The following is a 21,453-nucleotide window of genomic DNA, read 5'->3' as shown; positions in this document are numbered from 1 at the left end:
ATTGGAGAATGGTAAAACTTAGTATAAAATACCAGCACATTGTGGGAAGTACAGGAGTTACTACACGTGGTACTGGGTATTGCATTTCCTGTCTACAAGTAAGTATTGTTCAGGGAATGCATTTGTGGAGCTGTACCTGATTCATACTTTATAATTCAAATAAATGTAGTCTGGAATCCAACATTTTATATGCTCGGCCCTAGCACCAAAACACGGTAAGTTTGACAACATGCATGACAGAACCTACAATCTGTGTTGCAATTCAGACTGGCTTCACATTATTTGTGTGTCTACTAAATTTAGCTTTATCATTACACTTCATCATCACACATTAGGGATAAGAGATAGGGTTAAATAACTTTGTTGAAAACTAGTTTAGTTTGTGAATCATAATGATATTTAAGCCAGGTTGTATTGCAAGTTCTCTTATGTACTCTAAGCGTATTGTAATTGGGGCACTGGGTAAGCATGCACAGATCTCAAAGCAACTAAAATGTTGGATTATAATGCGACTGATAATCCATGAAATAAATAACTTCTGTTTGACAGTGGGCGCAAAATATTCATATTGCAGTGAGAAACAGCAAATTCTACCAGAGGATGATGAAGACATTTACCAATAATCAAAGGGTGATTGACAAATCAAATTAACACAGTAAGCAGATTCCACTTTGTGTTTCCATACACCACGCTCACAACGAAGGACCTACCTTAACATCATTAAGTTGTTCTTCCTCTTTTGACTGTGAAGAAAATATATGCTATTTATTATTAAACTTGCATTAAAAGGAGAGTGTATAGCCTTTAAAATCTCAATTTCTGACATTTGACAGATTTTGAGTACGTAGCTTGTTCTCACGCAGAGCCTTTGAGTGGGTTTGAACTAAATACACTATGGATTTCCATATTTTGCTATGTTGTATATGATATATCTTCTGAAGCACTGTTCTAAAAATGTGAAAGGAATGTTTCTGGCAAGTCAAATCAACCGTTTACATGCTTCAATATTTAGGATACGAGTATTCTGAATAAGTACTCTAAAGTATTTCACATGTAAAGCCAATTAAACAGAATACTTACTGCGCTGAACATGTACATTGAGCAAATAGTGGATTCCATGGAAAATGCCACAAGTACAATGGTAAACTTGAAGTACCTCGAGGCACGTCACAGTATACCATGGTTATCTTTGGTGCAGCTTGAAGTGTAAAATCAGTACTTTTTTCCAGCTTAGTGTGCCATAAAGCTTTTAGGAATTGAATGGGCTGTATATCATTGTTCCTGAACAAGATGATTTATGCTTTAGATCTCTCTCTGTAGGGGTATCGTGTAAGTACTGTAGCAATTCGTATGAAGTCTAAGACAAATGCATACTGCCAGTTTTTATTGACGTTAAAATCAAATTGAAATTACAGAACAATGAAAAAGTATTACATATCTGCATCAACATATTTCTTTTTCTCGTACAGTGGTGCATTATCCACCGCTTTCAACACTTCCACTTTTGTCTGCTACATGGAAATATGCGTGAGCGCTATGGCAGCTCAAAAATGCATCACTGGATCAGTAGCCCCAAACCAGCACTAAAATACAGAACAGATAATCTGGATGCAAGTGAATACATTTCCCAATATCCTTTGCACTCTGCTGTTCAAACTAGAGCGATCCGTTTTAGTCATATTTTTCTTCCCTGGTGGGGCTATAATTCGCACTAACAGAAAATTAGTTTTAAGTTCATTCGTATTGTAAGAACTAATTTTTAATAAGCAACTGCTAAATTTGTCAGGGACCGTGTCGAAAATTCATAGTATCAGGAAATTCGTCTAATCCAAGTTCATTTTAACAAGAATTAACTGTATTTAAATTTTTGGGAAATGCACTTTTAAAATGCAGTTTAAAACCGTTATTCGTATTTATTATTTTAGATTGTTATTGTTGTGCAGTTCACATAAAATTATCTCAAATCAGACCTCCAATGCACACCCTAGTTGCTTAACATCAAAGAATTGATCCTTAAATTATCTTGATCTGACTTGCAAGTTCAATGTCATAAAGGAATTCACAGTTCCATGAAGAACAATGGCTCAGTCTTTTCATTTTCATTTAAAGTAAGAGGATAGAAATCCCAAGTAGAAGGCAGGGGGGTACTGGTGTCCTCCCCCAGCGCGGGTGCAAGTGGCAACGCCCCCCACCGAAAAGGAATTTCAGGGGTTTACAGGGTGTACTTTTTATCTTTTTGTGTCTAAACTGTGACTAATATTAGTTGACCACAGTTTTGCAGCAACTGATTATGCAGAAAAAGATCTGACCGGTACATCTTGTTGCTCATATAGTTTAATAAAGACTGAATCAGCAAAACAAAGCACTTAAAAATAAAATAATCAGTCATATTCATTAATTGCGCAATGCGAATGTATAATGCGATTGTATATACTAGGTTTCAGATTAATCTTCTAAGTCAATGCATAAGACATTTTACAATATACTCACTGTATTTTGTACACAGTGTTGAGTAAAAAAGACAATCTTACATAGAAAACTTAGGTTGTTTGTTTTTAAAAAAACGTTACACAATGTCATAACTCTGCTCTACAGTTACTGACTCAGGTATATGATACATCATCACCAACATCGCTTATAAGCTCGAAACTGATTGGTCCATTCACGGTGTCCATGGAAACATAAGCCCAGAAACTAAATGCCCTCAGTCAGAGAAGGAATGTTTTACTCGATTTACATACGTAATGAATTGTGGAAATTGCTGCTATTTTACTGGAACAAAATAAACATTTTGAATACTATTCACTGGAACATATGAGAATTATAAAAAAACTTTTTTTTTTCTTCTTTTTGAAATAACTATTTTAGGCGGCTCATCTGGCAAAGTAGACGGTAATTTAGCCGGCCACCGGCTGGAAATGAGAAGGCTGATGACTTAATAAATACTGTATACTACTCTTAGCTACTGTATTAAATAATACTCAAAACTGTATTATTAAAACAACTTTTTGATTGACAATGAGGCCAGTAGTGTATAGGTTAGGCTGAACTGTTTTAAATTGTGATACCAAAATGTTTTAAACATTCCTGTTCGTATTAAATCATATTTAAAATACATTGAATTAATTAAGTTGTTTGTGGTAAAATTCAAATATATAAATAACACACACACACAAAATATTTACTACAGCAAATATTTGGACATTTTTCTTGGTTACGCCATTCCCAAAAAAACTAAATAAAAACAATACTAGCATATGCAATCATCTGTTTTATTTGGGTCATTGGTGCAACGTAAGGATAAATACCAGTATGTTAATTTACCATTAGCAAAGAGCATGTATGTATCCGATCCTATCTGTACTGACCCCAGGTAAGCATGTTTGAACACAGCTCTGTTCCTAAGGAGTGTGGACTACCTAGTGTTCTTTTATCTATGGTAGCGTACACTGTAGCCAAGAGAGAAAATGTAATTAGTTCTGTGTATGCCAATATACCACATGATTACTCAGTCTCTTTAGTGTACATATTAACATGTATTATTTTAGTTTTCATACTTTATTTAATCATATTGTATAGTTTTCCAGATGTTTCACCCAGTATGGACAGTTTTGTCTTGGTCCAACATAATTTTAATGTAATAAAAATATGCAAAGTTATATAATGTGTGACAGAGTAGGGGGAGCATGTGTGTAGAGCAGAGGATCTGCACATGTGGGGGGGGGGGGGGGGGGGTTGGAAATTGTGTTTATGTGATGAATTGTTTAATTGTTTGATTGGAAAAGTGTGGAATGTGGACAGGTGGTAACTGGATGATTGATTGTCAATCACCCCTGCGGTCACACCCTATAAAAGGAACAAAGGAGAGTTGGTTTGGAAGTGGTGAGTGTTTTGAAGCACATGGAGCCAGTGTTCAGTGTTCTGCCACTGGTCAACCTTGACCCCGGCCACGTTACCACAAATTATACATTTTTTCTGTATGTAGACTATAGAGACGCCATAATCGTGTGGTATAGTTCAAGACATTTCACATTGTTTTAGTGCACTGTCTGGGAAGTTTGGCTTGGTCCAGCTTTCCCCACTCCCCAGATGGATAAATGAACCAGGAGTATGTTGAATCAAGCCCTTCAGTTAGATCATACTTGCATACTTTTTAATGAAAAGGATGGCCTACATGCAATGTAATATTTTAAAGATGGTGCTTCCATTATTTTATTTTCTGTAGCTGTCTGGCTACCATCTTTAGTTCTGTTAACTACTTTGTACACATAAGGGATATGTTTGCCCCTAATGTATCATACATGCAATGTTTATCTATGAAAAGGTTTTGTTATTGCTGAAGTGGGACAGTTAAAGCTCCTCACCAATATTTCCAACACAGTATGGAGCAGGCTACTTTTAAATTATATTGGCCATTGCAGTAACAGTTGCAAAAGCAGCCTTTATTTACTCTTAAAACATTGTAATGAATCACTTGCAGTTTGTGATTATACAAATGAGGAAAACGTGTGGTAGAAGAGATTTTGAATGAAGTGATATCACACAGCAGTTGGAAACATGAAATAAGGCTTTGATGAATCAGAAACCATCAGAGAGCTGTCGGGAAAGCATGGGAACTGGAGGGGAGCACTTCTCATACTGTAGGCATTAAACACATGTATTAATAAATTAGCGAAGTTCAGTATTCAGTTATGTAATACTGCACTATTCTCTTACTGTAGGCATTAAAGTAATTTCTGAAAAGACTGAATATATATACAGTATTTTTTTTTTTTATCCTATTCGGGTTGGATTTTGTGACATTTTTACTTTGAAGTCACAGTACTATAGTTAGTTTCCTATGTGAAAAAGGACCAAGTCCAGCTGTTCACACTGAGGTTTAGGAAGTGAACCAAACTTGTAGGTAGACTCAGTACGGTTAGTTTCCCAAGCGCTTTGTTCTTCACACTTTACACCAAACTTACATGAACCATACCGAGTGCGGACCAAACCCTCTAGTATTTGGAATAATGATGGAATACCAGTGTGCATGTAAACCTACAGAATCAGGAAGTGTGATCAAAACAATTTTTTTTTTTTTTTTTCTTCAATGATTGTTTGTCCTTTATATACGTAGTCGTACTTGCAGCAGGAAGAAACATGCACAAGTGAACAGGTAAGTAACCTCTACAAACAAACAAAGACACATTTACGTGCTGTGCATTCATTTTTTAGAACATTAATTCAGCATTATAATGTGCAGTACATCAGTGCATTTAAACTGTAGTGAGAGAGGGGAGGCAATGCCAGAAATGTGAAAGAATGTGAAGGGATTATTTGGACGAAAAATATAACATCCAGAAAAACATCCAGACTTACTCTGTCTTTATTGATGTCAACAGACGTCTCTTGACCTAAAAACACAAATAACAAAAGATCTGTTTATTTCACCAGCAACATATAGTGTGACCAATGTATACAATATCCCTGTCGCTGGGAATGTGCATTCTAGAAAATATGAATCCACAGAAGAGGGATATTTAAAATAAGACACTTTGTCCAAACACATGTATTATTGACTATTTTTAAGCATCCGTTATATGCTCTTATCAAATACTATAAACCATTTGAGATTAACTTTGTTTTCCATGTTATGCCACAGTACCCTTCACTCTGACCCGTGACCTAAGGTGGCTGTACATTACTGTCATGTGACATTTTGGTTTCCCAATTATAGAATTATAGAGAACCAACACTTTGATATGTTGGCTTCATGCTCTGTACTCAACTGTATAATATGACCCTTTGGTGGCAGTACTTATAAAAAGCTAATGCTGCTGCACTGCCAGAGCCTTTTTAACATCTGAAGTACTAACTTAACATTTGCAGGGTTACTTATACATTCAATGCTAAATGTTGGTGATTAAGGCTGTCATGTTTATTTTTTGTAAACCTGTAAACTACCTGCAGTAAACTGAATGGCACTGTTTAAGAAAAAAAAAAAAACACACATCATCTTTCAATTGGATATTAAACATTACTGCAATTTTCAGATATAGCCGCTGGTATAAAATGTACTCCCATGCAGTCCAGGCGCTTTTTGTACAACACGCTTCCATAGATAACATGCACTGTTTTAGTATCATTTAACACTACATTCCTCTGCATACTTCACATAGCAACAAGCCACATACAGTAGGCTCTGCCTTAGCGCAAGAAAAAACAGATCAAGTTCAAAGTCTGCAACACACTTCGGAGCACTTACATTTTTAGATTTTGTAAAATAATTAAATAAAGCATTAAAAAATGATTTCCTTGTTAGATTGCCTTATGCATTGAATATTACATTAAGATGAACGTATTTAAAATGTAATATTGAATATTATATTTAAATAACTAACTAACAAATAACTTCTTAACCCCTTCGCAGCCTCCATCGGCTATGTTAGATTCCCCTAGTGGTCTTTAGGTAGTAGACATCAGCCAGGGTCGATTTTGCTTAGCGTCCCTTCTTAGCTGTGTAACTGTCCTAGCAAGTTCCTGTCCAACCACTCTCTGCTTGACCCTCTCCAATCTGGCTTCCGCTCTGCTCACTCCACTGAAACCGCCCTCCTGTCTGTCACCAACTCACTTAAGTGTGCCCGAGCTGCCTCTCTCTCCTCTGTCCTAATTCTCATCGACCTCTCTTTGCTCCGCAGTGGTGGAATGACCTTCCTACAGATGTCAGGACTGCTCAGTCCCTGACCACATTCCGGCGCATCCTTAAGACCTCACCTTCAAACAGCACCTGTAGAACTCTGTTTGTATCCTGGGACACTATCACCCTTCATTTAAATGTGCTTTATTTTGCTCTTATCTGCCCCCTATTTTACTGCATTTAATCCTGTACTTCAGAATACTGTAATCTGCCAAGTGTTTAACCTGTAGTATTTTGTATTTAATCATATCCTGATGTAACTATCACTATTTAATCATATCCTGATGTAACTATCACTATTATCTGCTGTATTATTGAATTGTGGTTTGTCACACTTGAACAAAAGTTATTGTATTTCTAGCTCTTATTGTATTACTTGTATTGTAACACTCGAAATGTATTTGCTTACGATTGTAAGTCGCCCTGGATAAGGGCGTCTGCTAAGAAATAAATAATAATAATAATAATTATGTAGTGTGGACAGGGCAACAGTATCCCAAACCGGCTCCGCATTAATTTAAGTTTTTTTTGCCAGTGAAGAAGCTAGTCACATGACTTTTGATATCACTTTCATTGGCTGATTTATTGTATGACGTAATGTTGCTTCTGCGGTCCTTTGATACAGTTGCTTGCAACAAAGTTGCCTGAAACGTGTAGCTTGCACGTCACTTACTACAACAAAAAAAACAAACCATCCTTTTCTACATTTTCTAGCAACATGTAGACCAGTGTCCCCATGGCTTTAGAAATCAAATCAACAATGTTGAATCTCCTTTAAAATAAAACTACATCCGTACTGGTGTACGTTTCCTTTCTGTTGGGCGAGGTTAACTCTATAAACACCCAGCCGGCTGCTGACAGTGAGTGAGCGCTAAGCGCACACATGGCTAATTTACATATTTAAATAGCAGGGCCGTGGTTATTGCAGTCTGTGAGTTAAAAAATAAATAACAAATCAAAGATTGTGTATGATGTTGCTTCTTTTAAAAATGTGTAGTATTTACTAGGCAAGTTTACTTTCTGGAGTTTAAATGTGTTAGTAGTTTAATCAGTTCAGTGTTGTATCTACCGTTACGTTTTTAAATAACAGTATTACGGAGTTGAGCAGGCAGCTGGGCCGCCCTAGACAGTGAAACACTCACTTGTTCTGCGCTGGAGCTGGAGCAACACAACTGTTAGGTTTACTTGCAATGCTTTTATGTGTTTTTTCGTTATTAATTAACTATCTTGTAAGTACGCCTCCACACTGGTAATTATTAATAAAAGCAAAAGCACAACATTATTATTATTATTATTATTATTATTAATTATTATTATTATTATTAATAATAATAATAATAATAATAATAATAATAATAATAATAATAATAATAATAATAATAATATTATTATTATTATTAAAATGGAATCCCGGGATTAAAAAAAATAAAAAATCCCTAAATCCTGGGAAAAGTGTCTGGATTCGGATTCCCTGCTCCATTGAGTGTGTTCATATGATACAGCGAGTACCCACCAACAAGTTTTAATTGTCTTACAGCTGATTAACATGAACAGACTACTGCAATAAACACTTTAACATGGAAGCATTTTGCTAAGTCATTTTTGACTATGACATAAATATTCCCTTTCTACTTTCAACAAATTAGCTTTGTAAATATTCACTAAACAATGTGCTTATTATGGCTAGATTCGATACCGCACAAGACACACATAGCATTTTACATTGTCAAGTGTTCAAAGATAACATTAGAGTTCAATTAAAATAAAAAAAAATTTTAAAAAAGTTCTCTCTCTACACTCCTGCATTTGTTGGAAGAAATGCACGACTCTTGTTGGATTGCTTTTTGATTTTGTTTTTAAATTGGAACCTTAGTTTTGTTTTTCAGAAACCTAACCTGTTTTTGGAATCTTAAGTTTCGGCATACTTCCTGGATTTTGAAATCATTTTACATAGCATTTTTAGTTGGTGCATTTGCACCGTCGTTAACTAATTTAATTTTGTTAGTTTTTAACAGCATTATTCCATTTACAATACTTAATCTAGTCATTAGAAAAGACCATATTTTTCATGTTTTCATAGGTATATTATGGCCCTATCTCAGCTGGGGGTATGTGGTAGACTAGATTATTTGGAAAGGGGTACAGGGACGAAAAAGTTTGAAAACCACTGTTCGATGTCATTGGTTGAAGCAGTTTTTATATGGTCTTAAGCAGCAAAGAAATGTGCCTAATTTGAAAAACAAAATCATATATACCACGCTTCCTCATCCTTAATAAATAGGTTCATGTTATACTCTGAAAACTACAGTACTTTACATTTACTTGCGTCTGTCTGTATTTAAAAATAAATAAATAAAAATAAATAAATAAATAAATAAATGGCATATCACTTGTTTTAATAAACTGAAGTGTGAGAAGGGCAGTAGAAATTTGATCGAATACAAATGCTGGTAAGTGCAGAGAGCTGCTGTATTAACACCAGCAGAATACAGTAACCCCAGTTTCATGGAACAGTTGTGATGGTGACCAAAATAGTGCGAGTACTGTTGTGTAAAAATGTAGCTTAAACTGAACCGCTGCATCCAAGAATAAAAAACTAAAATAGAAATATCCTTAAGGCTAGTGTGTTGTACATGTGCCATTAACAAAATGCCCTGAAATCTTAATATAAAGGAAATCATTTTAAATGAAGGGCTGAAAAAAAAGTTCTCTTTGTGAACTCCAATAAATCAACGTTATCTCTTGCCAGTCAAATCGTAGTGCCTAAGAGTGCCGCAAACAGATTTTTTTTGTCTGTTGCATCTTCTTTAGCAGCCGCAACTGTCCCAGATATAATAGATCCGGTCACATTGTTTACTGTCAGGAGTTTAAGGATGATTTAAGGTTTTGTACTAAAGCAGGGTCAGCTGTTTTTCTCAAACTGACCATTTTAAGAAAGGTGAAAGCAGAATGCATAGAAATACTAGGATTGTAATTAAGAAGTGTACTGCTGAGGAAAAATATATATTTCAAGATTTAAAAATGAAATGTACTGCAGCTTACTTGACTGGAGTAAAAAAAACAAACAATAAAACAAAGCCATTTACTAAATTTTAACTGAGATTGTGCTAATGAAAATATCTCAAATATGAAAAATAACGCATCTCTATGTACAGGCATTTCATCGTGGTTTGGTTTATGTCACTGTGCAGTGTTTTATTTTATAAATCTGTTTTATTTTTACTATATGCTGTGTATTTGTTATTTTGTACTTTGCTTTGTTGTTTTTAGTGTTACTCTCCTAAACTGTACAGCGCTTTGAGATGCTTACATTTAAGCACTATACAAAATAAAGATTATTATTATTATTATTATGATGATGATGATGACGACAATGTAGTTGCTGTGGTGTTTTTAATATCATAAATAGCATAATGAACACATTGCAATTTAAACGTGTTTTTACTGAAAAATAAACAGTAACATGTAATCATAAGAGCTGTCTGTGTTACATGCTGTCACATCAGGACTTCACTAACACTGAGCATGGGAGCTGCAGCATGCTATTCCCATATTACAACTGTATACATTTAAAGGTGCAGTCACCAATTCCATACACAACACTTAAAATATAAACATGTTAACTTCATTACAGTCATCAGCTGCACAGATTAACCACTCAGCAGAATGTTGCAAAAAACAAGTCAGTAAAAAAATTACATTATTGTTAGTATCACTTTAGTCTCTTAACAAGCTGTTGTATTTAAAGCAGTTGAATGACAGCAACCAACTTGCTCCTGAAGTGGCACCCAGCAATTGGATTTGGCAACAAACTTTTTTGCACCTAGTAGCAAAATGTTTGTCTGGAGCCCTGTACATAAGAAAGTTATTTGCACACGTGTGCTTCTGCGTGTGGCCACGTTTTATTATTATTAGCGATTGTGGTTAGTTATATATTGTCATTTAAAACAACTCTTAATTGAACTTTGCCTACCTTTTTTCTATACTGTACTGTCTCCTGTTCCACACAGAGAGGAAGAATTATTTTAAAATATTGACATTACATCATGATTAACAAGCAAGCCATTACACTCCATTGTGTCTGGACAAGTGCATTATAATTCCTTAGCAATGCTGGTACACATGTCTGATACACCTGGTACATATCCATTCTACTTCATATTTACAAACCATTTTATTACAGTGCGGCCAGGATTTGAGAGTTCACCTATGAATTAACAGTTTTTAGTTTGACGCTTTTATAGCAAAAATGTGTTAAATGTATTATATAATTTATTTGATGATGAAAAACATAAAATTACTCACCCTTAATCCAAAAAACCATGTCACCAATTACTCCAATTAGAAAGATAACCAACCCACCAATGACAGAATAATAGGAGTTGTTTTGTGTCGTGCAGGCTATAAAGAGAAAAAAATAATAAAATAAAGGGAATAAAAAAAGTCACTGATATTATAGCAACAAATACAGGGACAAACATTGTCTAAGAACTGTGATTCGGCACATGCTCCTTATCTATTGTTGACAAAACAGGAGAAAACTGACCACCTAGTTGTATCTGCAAGTCATTCAAATATTCAAATACCATTCAAACATTCAATGTAATATACTTTTTTTTTTTTACAACATGTGGAGGTCTCACCTAAAACTAATGTATATTTGGCATCCAAGATATGAAAGGGACTGGGCCTTTGTTCAAAATCACTAATCACTCCTGGTCAATTCTATCAAAACTTAAAATGAGGGGGTCCCCGAGTGGCTCATCCAGGTAAAGCACTGGTAAATAATAATAATAAAATTTTTTTAAAAAATTGTATTTTTTTTTTATGTTTCAATGGTGCTTACTATGTGGAGTCCTGAATCAAATGTGCATCTGTGCTGCTTTTATAAAGGTCATAGCTTATCTGCAGTATAGGTAGAGATACTGGCAGTGCAAGAGGACAGTGTGAGAGAGCTGAACTCAAGTAGGCATACAGAATCTGGGAACTGATACAATTTTATATACAAATTGTTTTAGCCCCATGAGGTAACACGTAGGTATACACACATTTTTATGAACTTTACATGCTCTTCAGAGGCCCCAGGTATTTCTGTTATGGCAGTGTTTCCTTTTTTATTACACCTCCTTTTAATAAAATTAAATAAGAAAATGTGGAAAGAGATCCGCAAAAGAGCAGGACAAAGTTTAAGGTTTAGCATTAAGATATATTGCTGATTAAAGGATACTTTGTATACCTTACCTTTGGTGGCAACTGAAATAGAGAATCCAACAACTGCGATAATAAAGCCAACAATTTTGGACACAGCACAGACTAGTGTGATTATAGTTAACACAAAGTCTAAAAAACCTAGAAAGAGAAGAGAATTATAAATTATTGATAACCAAAAAGCATTAGAGCACATTAGGTGTAGACCTAGCAGCATTGTTTGTTTAATGAAAATGTTACTGTTAATGTTAAACCAGTAAGGAAGTAACAGTAAATAAATGGTGCTAAATAAGCTAGAGTATTTTAAAAGAGCAGCTGTTATGCAATGCTATAAAAAAATAAAAATCTGTGCCTTTTGAAGAGTAAGTAGCGGGGTTCCGAAAAATATAGCTTTATATGTCTCCAGGTATACAACTGTTGAAATAACGTGTCTAAGTTATTTTCATTGTTAACATCCTGACAACTTTTTACAACTAACATTAAAATCAGTTTCAAAGCTGTTTTCAAATTGTCCACTCTAGTGCACCAACATTATGAAACGGGTAACAGCAATAACGATCCATGATGTGGTACAGGAAAGCCAGAGGACTTGTTATGTTTTTTTTTTTTTTTTTCAAATTCGCTCTACCTGCAGTGATTTAGAGCAGTGGTCACAAACCCAAATGTGACCACAAGCCACCAGGGCAGCCCGCCAAAAGGTGCATGGGCCACCACCAGACAATTTTACTTTTTGGTACCTAGATTGGTACCTAGACTAGATTTCCAAACATATATTAACTATAAGGTCTTTGTAAATTAAAATATATTTGCATATACTGTATATATAGAGTGCCTATAGAAAGTCTACACACCCTTGAACTTTTTTCACATTTTGTTGTGTCTGTGCCTCAGAGTTTCATGCATTTAAATGATGATTTTTTTCCACTTATCTAAACACCATACTCCACACTGTTAAGGGGAAAAAAGTTTTTATTGAGAAAAAAATTATATATAAAAAATACAAAACTGAAAGATCATAATTGGATAAGTCTCCACCCCCGAGTTAACACTTGGTGGAAGCACCTTTGGCAGCAATTACAGCTGTGAGTCTGTTGGGATAGGTCTCTACCGACTTTGCACACCTAGATTTGGCAATATTTGACCATTCTTCTTTACAAAACTGTTCAAGCTCTGTCAAGTTCATAGGGGAGCGTTGATGGACAGCAATCTTCAAGTCATGCCACAAATTTTTGATTGGATTTAGGTCGGGGCTCTGACTGGGCCACTCAAGGACATTGAAAATTTTGAAAGGGGGTGTAGACTTTCTATAGGCACTGTATACACACACACAAAATGCTTCAGTGTATAATACTGTATTTATTAACAAATAAATAAATTAGTTCTAACAATTGAACAAAAAATAAATTAAATAGTGCATATATATAAGTGTAACAACTGCCGGTTCCCGATCCCTGATTTAGAGGACAGATCTCAAACCCCATTGCACTAGAGCAGCCATTTTGAAAATAGCTTTGAAACAGACTTTAAAGTTAGAAGTGTAAAATGTTGTCAGGATGTTAATGAAAAAAGACATTACAGATACATTATTTAAACAGTTGTAGCAACGCGTGGGGGCATATATAACGCTATATTTTTTGGAACCCCGCTACTTGCTCTTCAACAGCTGTGGAGAGTACATATAGAACAATGTCAGACATTGCCACAAAATATATGCAAGGAAAGTAGCTACCCTCAAACTGGTCTTTTTCATAATTGTATTCCACTGTAAACTGGCTAATTTAATAATAATAATAATAATACATACTATGTACTTACCTGTTAAGAAAAAAAACTGAATTATTATTACAATCAAAAGAGTAAAAACATGTATTCCAAATCCAGTGTTACTTTTGATGGTCATGTTCACAGACACCCCTAGGGTTTAAAAAAAAAAGGTTACATCTCTTCTGAAATAATAAAGCATATTTAAGATAACATGTACTGTTAGGAAGACTGTACATATTTGTATACACTACATATATTTTACAACAAAAAAGCAGGAGTAAATCGAACTTTTGATTAAATATGTATACACTTGTATACAGTTACTCAGTCTGGTACAAACTTAAGCCTCTTTCACACTGGCATGCTCTACCCGGGTAGGAACCTACACGGGTCTGGACCCGGTGTCATGTGGGTCGGCTACGAGATTTCACACAGCTTTTGATAAAGCAGGGTTCACCTGGGTGACTGACGCAAGTACACAATGTGCACATAAATGCCCCGGAAGCAGTTTGTTACAGCCGCTTCCATCCAAGCTTCTCTGTGGCCCAAATGTTGATTATAGCAAATGTTTCTTCATCCCTGCTGCAATTTGGTGTGTCTCAATCAACAAAAACATGGCTAAACAGAAATGTTCCTTGTGGAAGTGAAACCTTCACATAGGCGTGGCTTTGTTATTTCGTCAGCTTACGAACGGCCGTCATGCATTTTGTCTCACTCAAAGCGCGTCAACCCACATCCTGAGGTGAGTCGCTGCGACCCAGGTATGACCCAGGTACGTGGTTTCACACTACGTGGGATTGTGACCCGGGTAGCCAGAACTTGGGTCGGGACCCGGGTAAGAGTGCCAGTGTGAATGGGGCTTTAGTTTCTATTGTGTGTCAGGTAAATGTGTGACATACAGTTTGGTACAGCCCTGGTTTATATTGTTGTTAAAGGAACTATGTTAAAAAGAAGGCCATGTCCTGCATTTTCATGAAGTGCAGATGCAATGATGAATCCTGTGCAAAGTAATGGTTGCTGATACCGCAATGCGTGATTATAGTTTATACCACAGGACATGATTTTAGTTTGTGCAATATCTTAAAAGTGGTTAGTTACTGTGGCAGGGCAATATCCTTGCCTCTATATTCACTGTGTGGTGTAAGTTTGTAGTCCACGGGAGGAGTGTCATGGCTGAAGGCCTAAATACTACATTTCCCAGAAGTCTCTAGGGCTGAATGGGAAACACCAGGGTGCATTTAATTTAATTATTGTTTGAGTGTTTGTCATTATGATGTGCTTGGGTATATACGTTTCTTTGTCTGTGTTGGTGGTGGGTGTACAGAGAGGAGGTACGTGAGACAGGAGAAAGTAAAACAAAAGGAAAAGGAAATATACAATTGCTACATGTGCTGGAAGCACCACCACAGTACTTGGTTTTGGTGTCAATAATTTTTGTGTTGTGAGATTTGTTTTTGTTAACCTTTTATTTTGGCTGTGTGAGCTGTCTTTTTTGTTATTTGTCATTTTTAATAAATCCGCGCACCAGCGCTTCCACTCACAGGACCTGTGTTTGTGTGTCAGCATCCTGTTCTGGGTACGTCGCCACAAAGCCGTCCTGCCACTTACCATAGGGATGTTTTTTTTTTTTGGTTTTTTTTTTTTGTTTGTTTGTTTTTTGTTTGTCGGCAGATATTAAATGAAGCCTGCTTTTAAAAATGTGTTGGTTTCATAACAAGAAAAGCTGCATTTCTCGTCAGTAGAACTGAGTACCAATCAATGACAATTGACTTCTGCACTGTGACTTAAAAGCTGCTTGGAAGCAGATTTTCCTTTCACCTGGGGTGCTGACATTTATACTGCCATACCGTAATGAGCATAGGGATGTCACGGTATGGTAAACGTCAAAAACTATACCACGGTTATCGTCGTACTGCAGTATAATGTCATTTTTTTGTAATCCGTTTTTAAATGGCTATTTAAAGAAATACACTCAAGTCAAGTCATTTTTTAACAAGAAAAATAACTTTAAAATTTTAAAACAAATACAACCAGTCAAGCCAATCAAGTGCGTTTTAAGACATGCAGTGCCCGCCCACTGATCTCTCAGCAGAGTGCAAAACTTAATGATGAGAAGACGGCGCCTGCAAATTCGTTTTTTTTTTTTTTTTTGGACTGCATGTTAACAGCAACGAACACAAAGGAATGAAGAAAAGTTAAGGTGGGTATGACACCATTGCAAAGTTAAGCGGCATCTAGGAGAATAAAATTGTATTCATTCTTTAATACATAAAACCAAAATCCCTACAACACTATTAACTCGAGGAGACGGCAACATCTTTACAATACTGTTTAAAATAAAAATAATAAAAATATCTGTAGCATCTTAGACTTAGTTATATATTAGTAAATAGACTTTTTGATTCTCTGCTTACTGCGTTTCTCTTGATCGATACGATAGATAATAGCTACTGTTACTTTGGTTTGGTAAATTAATAGGAAGGCAGTGATGAAAAGGTACAGTGCCTTGTTCTTGCTGTTATTTTTGAGTATTTGTGTTTCATTTACTGACAATCACGTTTGCTAGCGATCATTGTTTAGTAGGACAGTTTACATTAAATATGACATCATTTATTTAATAGCCTACTCGGATAATCTCATGCATGGCAGTTTTCAGAACGTGAGATGTCCGTGTTAATTAGTTAGTTCTAATGAACACAGTGGCTCACCGATGGACAAACGGTGAATTAAAAAACGTGCCCATTTCACCTTAAACCGTGTGAACTCGGTAATCATGGTATAGAAAAATGGTTCATCAATCAAACCTATTAAAGCCACTTGTATAATTGTCTGCAATTATTTCTTGCCTTTCTTTTATGTGTGATAGAAAATCATCTGATTTACACTTTTCCATAAAGGGGAAAGGAACCGAGGAGCAAGTTAACGTCAACTGCGCTATCCTTTTTTTAAGATCATATATTTATACAGATCATCTTTTGCAATAAAGATTACATATTCACCAACATTTTTATTCTATCTTGGCTGTTTTAATGTAAACTGATTTGGTCATAATAAAAAGGAATGGACTTACCATCAAAAAGAAGACATAAGCCTAAGATTATCAGAACTACTCCAGCGAGCACAAGACAAATACCAAAAACATAGTTCTGATGTTTACCTAGATGAAAACAAAATAAAAAGTAGCTTATTTCTAGTGTTGTATAGAGATTGAAAGAAAACACCAAGCCCCACTGCCCATGTGAAATGAGGATGGAACTATAACGGTCTGTAAAGGACATGAGATGTTCATAGATGTACAATACTGTCTATGTGAACCAAATGGAGCAACATGTATGACCCACTTGGGCGCCATGCACGGAAAACATCCACTTCATAACTTGATGCCTGTGGAGTTGCAAGGATATTTTAGAAACCAGAATGAAGCCCTTTGCAGGGACCAATGCCTTTGGCATAACCGTGCTCCAGAGGTCCAGAAAAATCTCTGGAGCTACAGGCTTACCGCTAGATCGGTCTTTCCGTTTTTGCCACAACATAATTCCAGTATTTTTAGTTGGGTCATGGTATATTCCTATGGTAATTTAACATGTGGGCGAGGGCGGGGATGTACAACATCAGAATGGTCATTACAGACAGGCGGTGTTATTGTACGTGTGAAGAGTCGCTTGATTGTAAAAGCAGTATGTGTAAGAATTTTATGTGAATTCAAATGTTTAGATACTGATTAAGATGCATTGCAATGTATTTAAAAACAGTAACAGTTTGAGTGGGTAATCCAACTTGGAAAAAAAGCATTTGTTAAATAACTAATGAATCACACTTTTATTCAGGATTTTTAAAAGAAAGCTTTGTTGTTGAGGAAGCTGCTGGAAGTCTTGACAAGGAGAACACAGATAAATGGTTTAAAATGATACTCACGAAAACATGAAATGGCCATCTGAATAATGACACAAAGCAGAATCCCAGAATACAATACGCAGTAGGCTGTAAATGCAGCTTTAGGAAATAATAACTTCGCTGTTTAAGACAAAACATAGAGAAAGTTTAAAATGATTGCTTAATACATTTATTACAAGTCGCCAACACAGTCATACTCATGCCTATAATTTTATTTTCCCTGATCTAGTACTCTGTTTTCAATCACAACCAGTATAAACTGTAACATTGTGTATAAACAAAAACAAGATTCCATTCTAGCTGCAATATTTGCCTCTTTATGCCATTACTAAAACTTACCCTGAAATTACACTGTGGCAGGGCAAATGTCCTGCATGTTTAAAAATGTGTGGTTAGCAGAAAAGGGTTATTAAAACAATCTCCTAGTCAAAAAATGTGAATGTGGTGAAGCTAAATTGTTTATTTGCCAATTTAGCTTGAGCACATACAATATATAAAATAGGAGCTAATAAAAGTGCGCTCAAAGAACTGTACTGCATGTCTCCTGCGTCTGCTATTCCCGCCATGAACCTGTCTTGACTGCAACACTACCCTTCAACATACACTGAAACATATACATATCTTGATATATTATTCAACTGAAATTAAGGTTAACAAGTACAACATGTCCTTTTATACTGTTTTAGTCATTTTTAGTGTCGCCAAGCCAAGTGTACATTTTATTCAAAGACTGAGGCACAGCTTTGATAGAATAATGGAATATAATTTGGTGTCTCGCCTTCTGTTGAGACAAGAGACGCTCTCAATTGAGGTTCAAGCAAGGCCGGATGACAGGCGATGGGGTATTTATACAGCCATGGCCAAAAGTTTTGCATCACCCTATATAATTAACACAATTTGCTTCATAAAGTCGAATGAAACCTGCTGAACGTTACGTTAACATATTGAATTACTTGTCGCTTTGTAGTTTTCCATACACTTAACGAAAACTAACGAAAAATTTGAAACATTTCGAAATCCAACATGAAATATTGTACTACCATTATGGCTTCTGATAGACTGTTGCAATATTATTTTGTAGTTTCATTGATTACATGATGTTAAATAAAATATCTAAATTATGTTATTTTTTTTATTATGTCTCAATCATAAAATTCTAGGTGATGCAAAACTTTTGGCCATAGCTGTACACTTCAATATCGTCCAACTTTGTTTTTAAGGAATTATATTACAGCAAGTTACCGTACTTAACCTTACTAGGGAATTTGGATATGTACAGTAATTGAATAATTTTGCTGCTGTTGTTAACAGTAGGGCTGTGCTGATACGTGGAAAATCCAAGTTATTTCCTGTAACATGTTTTAAGGTATTCAGTAATAATGTGATTTAATATAGAACCTGTTGTGATCAAATTAACAAAAACCACTCGTACTTTATCTGCGATAATTATTTGTCTTAATTTTCTTTTATACTTTTAAACAATTTTATTTAACTTCCTGTCTTTTTTTTTTTTTTTTTTTTTTTTGCTCGCTTCCACAGAAATGTGTTATCTGCAGTGAATTGTGGGATTGTAGTCCTGGGCAAGATTTAACCTCTGCTTAAACTCAACAAAAAAACACATCTCCCAGTATACTTTGAAAATCCAAGCACTTGCACAGTCCTAGTAAATAGTGTGTGCCTTTTCTTTTTGTATTTAATATAATTAACAGAAAACAAGTACCTTCCAGATAAAACATTGACTGCCCCGATGTATTTAACTCAGTTACTAAACACGTGTATGTTCCACTGAGAGGTTTTTCTATCCACAGAGAAGCATCTCCACGTCCTAATTCTGATATATCTTTTACTACATTGGTATCCTTTACTGTTGTATCAGCATCAAAATAGTAGATCCTCTCTCCATTAAACTTCCACTGAAGAATCATCAGCCTGGAGTCGTTTCTGATCAGATTTGTGACCTTACAATTCAGTAATACCTTACACTGGTGAGAAGTTTGATTAGCTGTAATTAAATTCAGCTGAGCAGAACCTGAAAAAAAAACACAAAACAGTAACAGTTTAACCATGTATCCTAACACACTCTTCATCTTTACCACATTGAATGATGCCAAGGTACTGCAGAACACTGTTTAAAAAAAACCAAAATGATGGGTCATCTTTATTTTGTCTTTGACCAATATATTAACCCATGGGTCTATTTCATATATTTTTTTTTTTTAAATTGTAACATTTTCACTCAACCCAAACTATCAGCCACGTGTTGCTATCTAAACATTAGCTATACAGTGGCTCCAGAGTGACTGTTCCCCTGACTGCTGATCTGGATTCAGCTGATGAAAAAGCTAAACAAAAATAACACTATGCTTTACCATTCTAGGAATAATAATATTAATAAAGATTTTCAACACCAGATTAATGCAATCTCTAAAAAAAAAATCTGCAATTCAAATCTTATTTAAAAACCTGTATGAGACAAAAGGGTGTAAACCTCAAACATCTGGCATTTCAGGTGATACTGCTAGGCTAGAAAACCGGTTTTCCCTTGTACATGTCCTCCAGATCAGCAGTGTGAAAATAGCAACTACAACCAACAATAATTAACTTCCTACCCTCGCTATAACTAACCTGTTGCGGTCCAAGCCTTTTGTTTGTTATATCGAGGTGTTTATTATAGAGAAAGGACATTCAAAATGAAGAATAAACTGTTTGGAGTAAATTAATGATATGAGTGTGAATAAAGGTCAAATTACATGTACCGTTTCAATATATGCAGTATTCTGCTTTTGCTGTATCCAGTCTGTTAAAGTCCAAAATAAAAGCACAAATCCCAAATTCAAAATCAATCTGACATGAATCGTTTCAAAGTGCACCAAATCTTAATCCAACATGCAAGAATCCCAAACTGAGTTTTTATTCCAAATCAACCCGCCATGAAGTTTATCAGATCCTCAATGATGTGGATAATCCGAGAAAACCCAGCAGAGCTAAAAACCAGGACTTGCTTAAACTAGTAAGTATGCTAGAAATGGAGCTGCAAGATGCGAGACAGCAACAGGAGCTTGAGGAGCTGGCACACCCAGAATTCATGGAAGTCTGCACCCCTAACAGACTGAAAGCCACCAGGGAGATAGAAGAGGGTCAAAACAGCTGGGTTCCGGTTGGCAGAAGCAGGGAAAAAAAGAAACTTCATCAAACACAACCACCAGAAATCAAAACATCAAACAAATTTGAGCCACTTCAAAATTTAACTCTCCACAGAATTTTTTTGCCTAACTCTCTATATACCACAATGCTTTGCGCGCAGTGAGACGGAAGTCTCCATTGAAAATCAGCGGAGTCAAGTATCTTGTTAAATAGAATATCTTTTGAAATGCCCTTCTAAATATTATTGGCTGAAGCAGTTTTGAGTGAGGCTGGATTTTCGTTGATTAAAATATTACTGTGTGCTCCCATTGGCTAGAAAGGTTGCAGTGTTTTCGGCATAGTGCAAGATTGACAGTTGGAAGTTTGTCTGGTTGTTGGGAAGTTTGTCTGGTTGATTGGAAATTTGCAGGTCCGTACAGACTTTCGTATCTGAATTGACAAATTAATTAATGAATTATTAGATGAATGAATAAATACGTTTATGAAGTACTGTATGAATTGCTGGACGAATTGACCAATTCACAAATTGACAAACGAATTGACTAACGGACGGATAGTTTTGGCACAAATGGCGCTCCACAGGTAGTAGTCGTCCACATCAGTACAAACCACATTGGAAGAGACAGGCTAAAATCCCTGCCAAACAAATTCAGAGAGCTAGGAAGGAAATTAAAAGACAAGACCAAAACTGTGGTATTTTCTGGGATATTGCCGGAACCTTGCAAAGGAGCATACAGACAGCTGGAAATACATAATCAAAATGCATG

General features: G+C 35.6%; 1 protein-coding gene across 4 annotated transcripts in view; it reads right to left on the bottom strand.

Annotated features, from left to right (window-relative positions):
* Positions 1-21,453, bottom strand: part of LOC117407331 (leukocyte surface antigen CD47-like) — a 29,839-nt gene that overhangs the window by 1,587 nt on the left and 6,799 nt on the right. The window contains exons 2-10 of one of the 4 annotated variants that reach the window (XR_009329601.1): positions 19,263-19,571; positions 17,564-17,662; positions 16,719-16,805; positions 13,700-13,798; positions 11,918-12,025; positions 10,982-11,077; positions 10,650-10,673; positions 5,359-5,393; positions 711-743 (exon numbers count right to left, since the gene is read on the bottom strand). Coding sequence is in view for 3 of the 4 variants with exons in the window: in XM_059031284.1 (XP_058887267.1) it covers positions 711-743; positions 5,359-5,393; positions 10,982-11,077; positions 11,918-12,025; positions 13,700-13,798; positions 16,719-16,805; positions 17,564-17,662; positions 19,263-19,571 (866 nt within the window). In the remaining variant the exon portion in view is untranslated. The remainder of the gene's footprint in view (positions 1-710; positions 744-5,358; positions 5,394-10,649; positions 10,674-10,981; positions 11,078-11,917; positions 12,026-13,699; positions 13,799-16,718; positions 16,806-17,563; positions 17,663-19,262; positions 19,572-21,453) is intronic. The other 3 variants (XM_059031286.1, XM_059031284.1, XM_059031285.1) reach the window with 3 other exon arrangements.

Source organism: Acipenser ruthenus, chromosome 9, assembly GCF_902713425.1.
Source record: "Acipenser ruthenus chromosome 9, fAciRut3.2 maternal haplotype, whole genome shotgun sequence".
Taxonomy (NCBI): domain Eukaryota; kingdom Metazoa; phylum Chordata; class Actinopteri; order Acipenseriformes; family Acipenseridae; genus Acipenser; species Acipenser ruthenus.
Note: the sequence above shows the minus strand (reverse complement) of the source record. Positions and strands in the feature narration are given on the sequence as shown.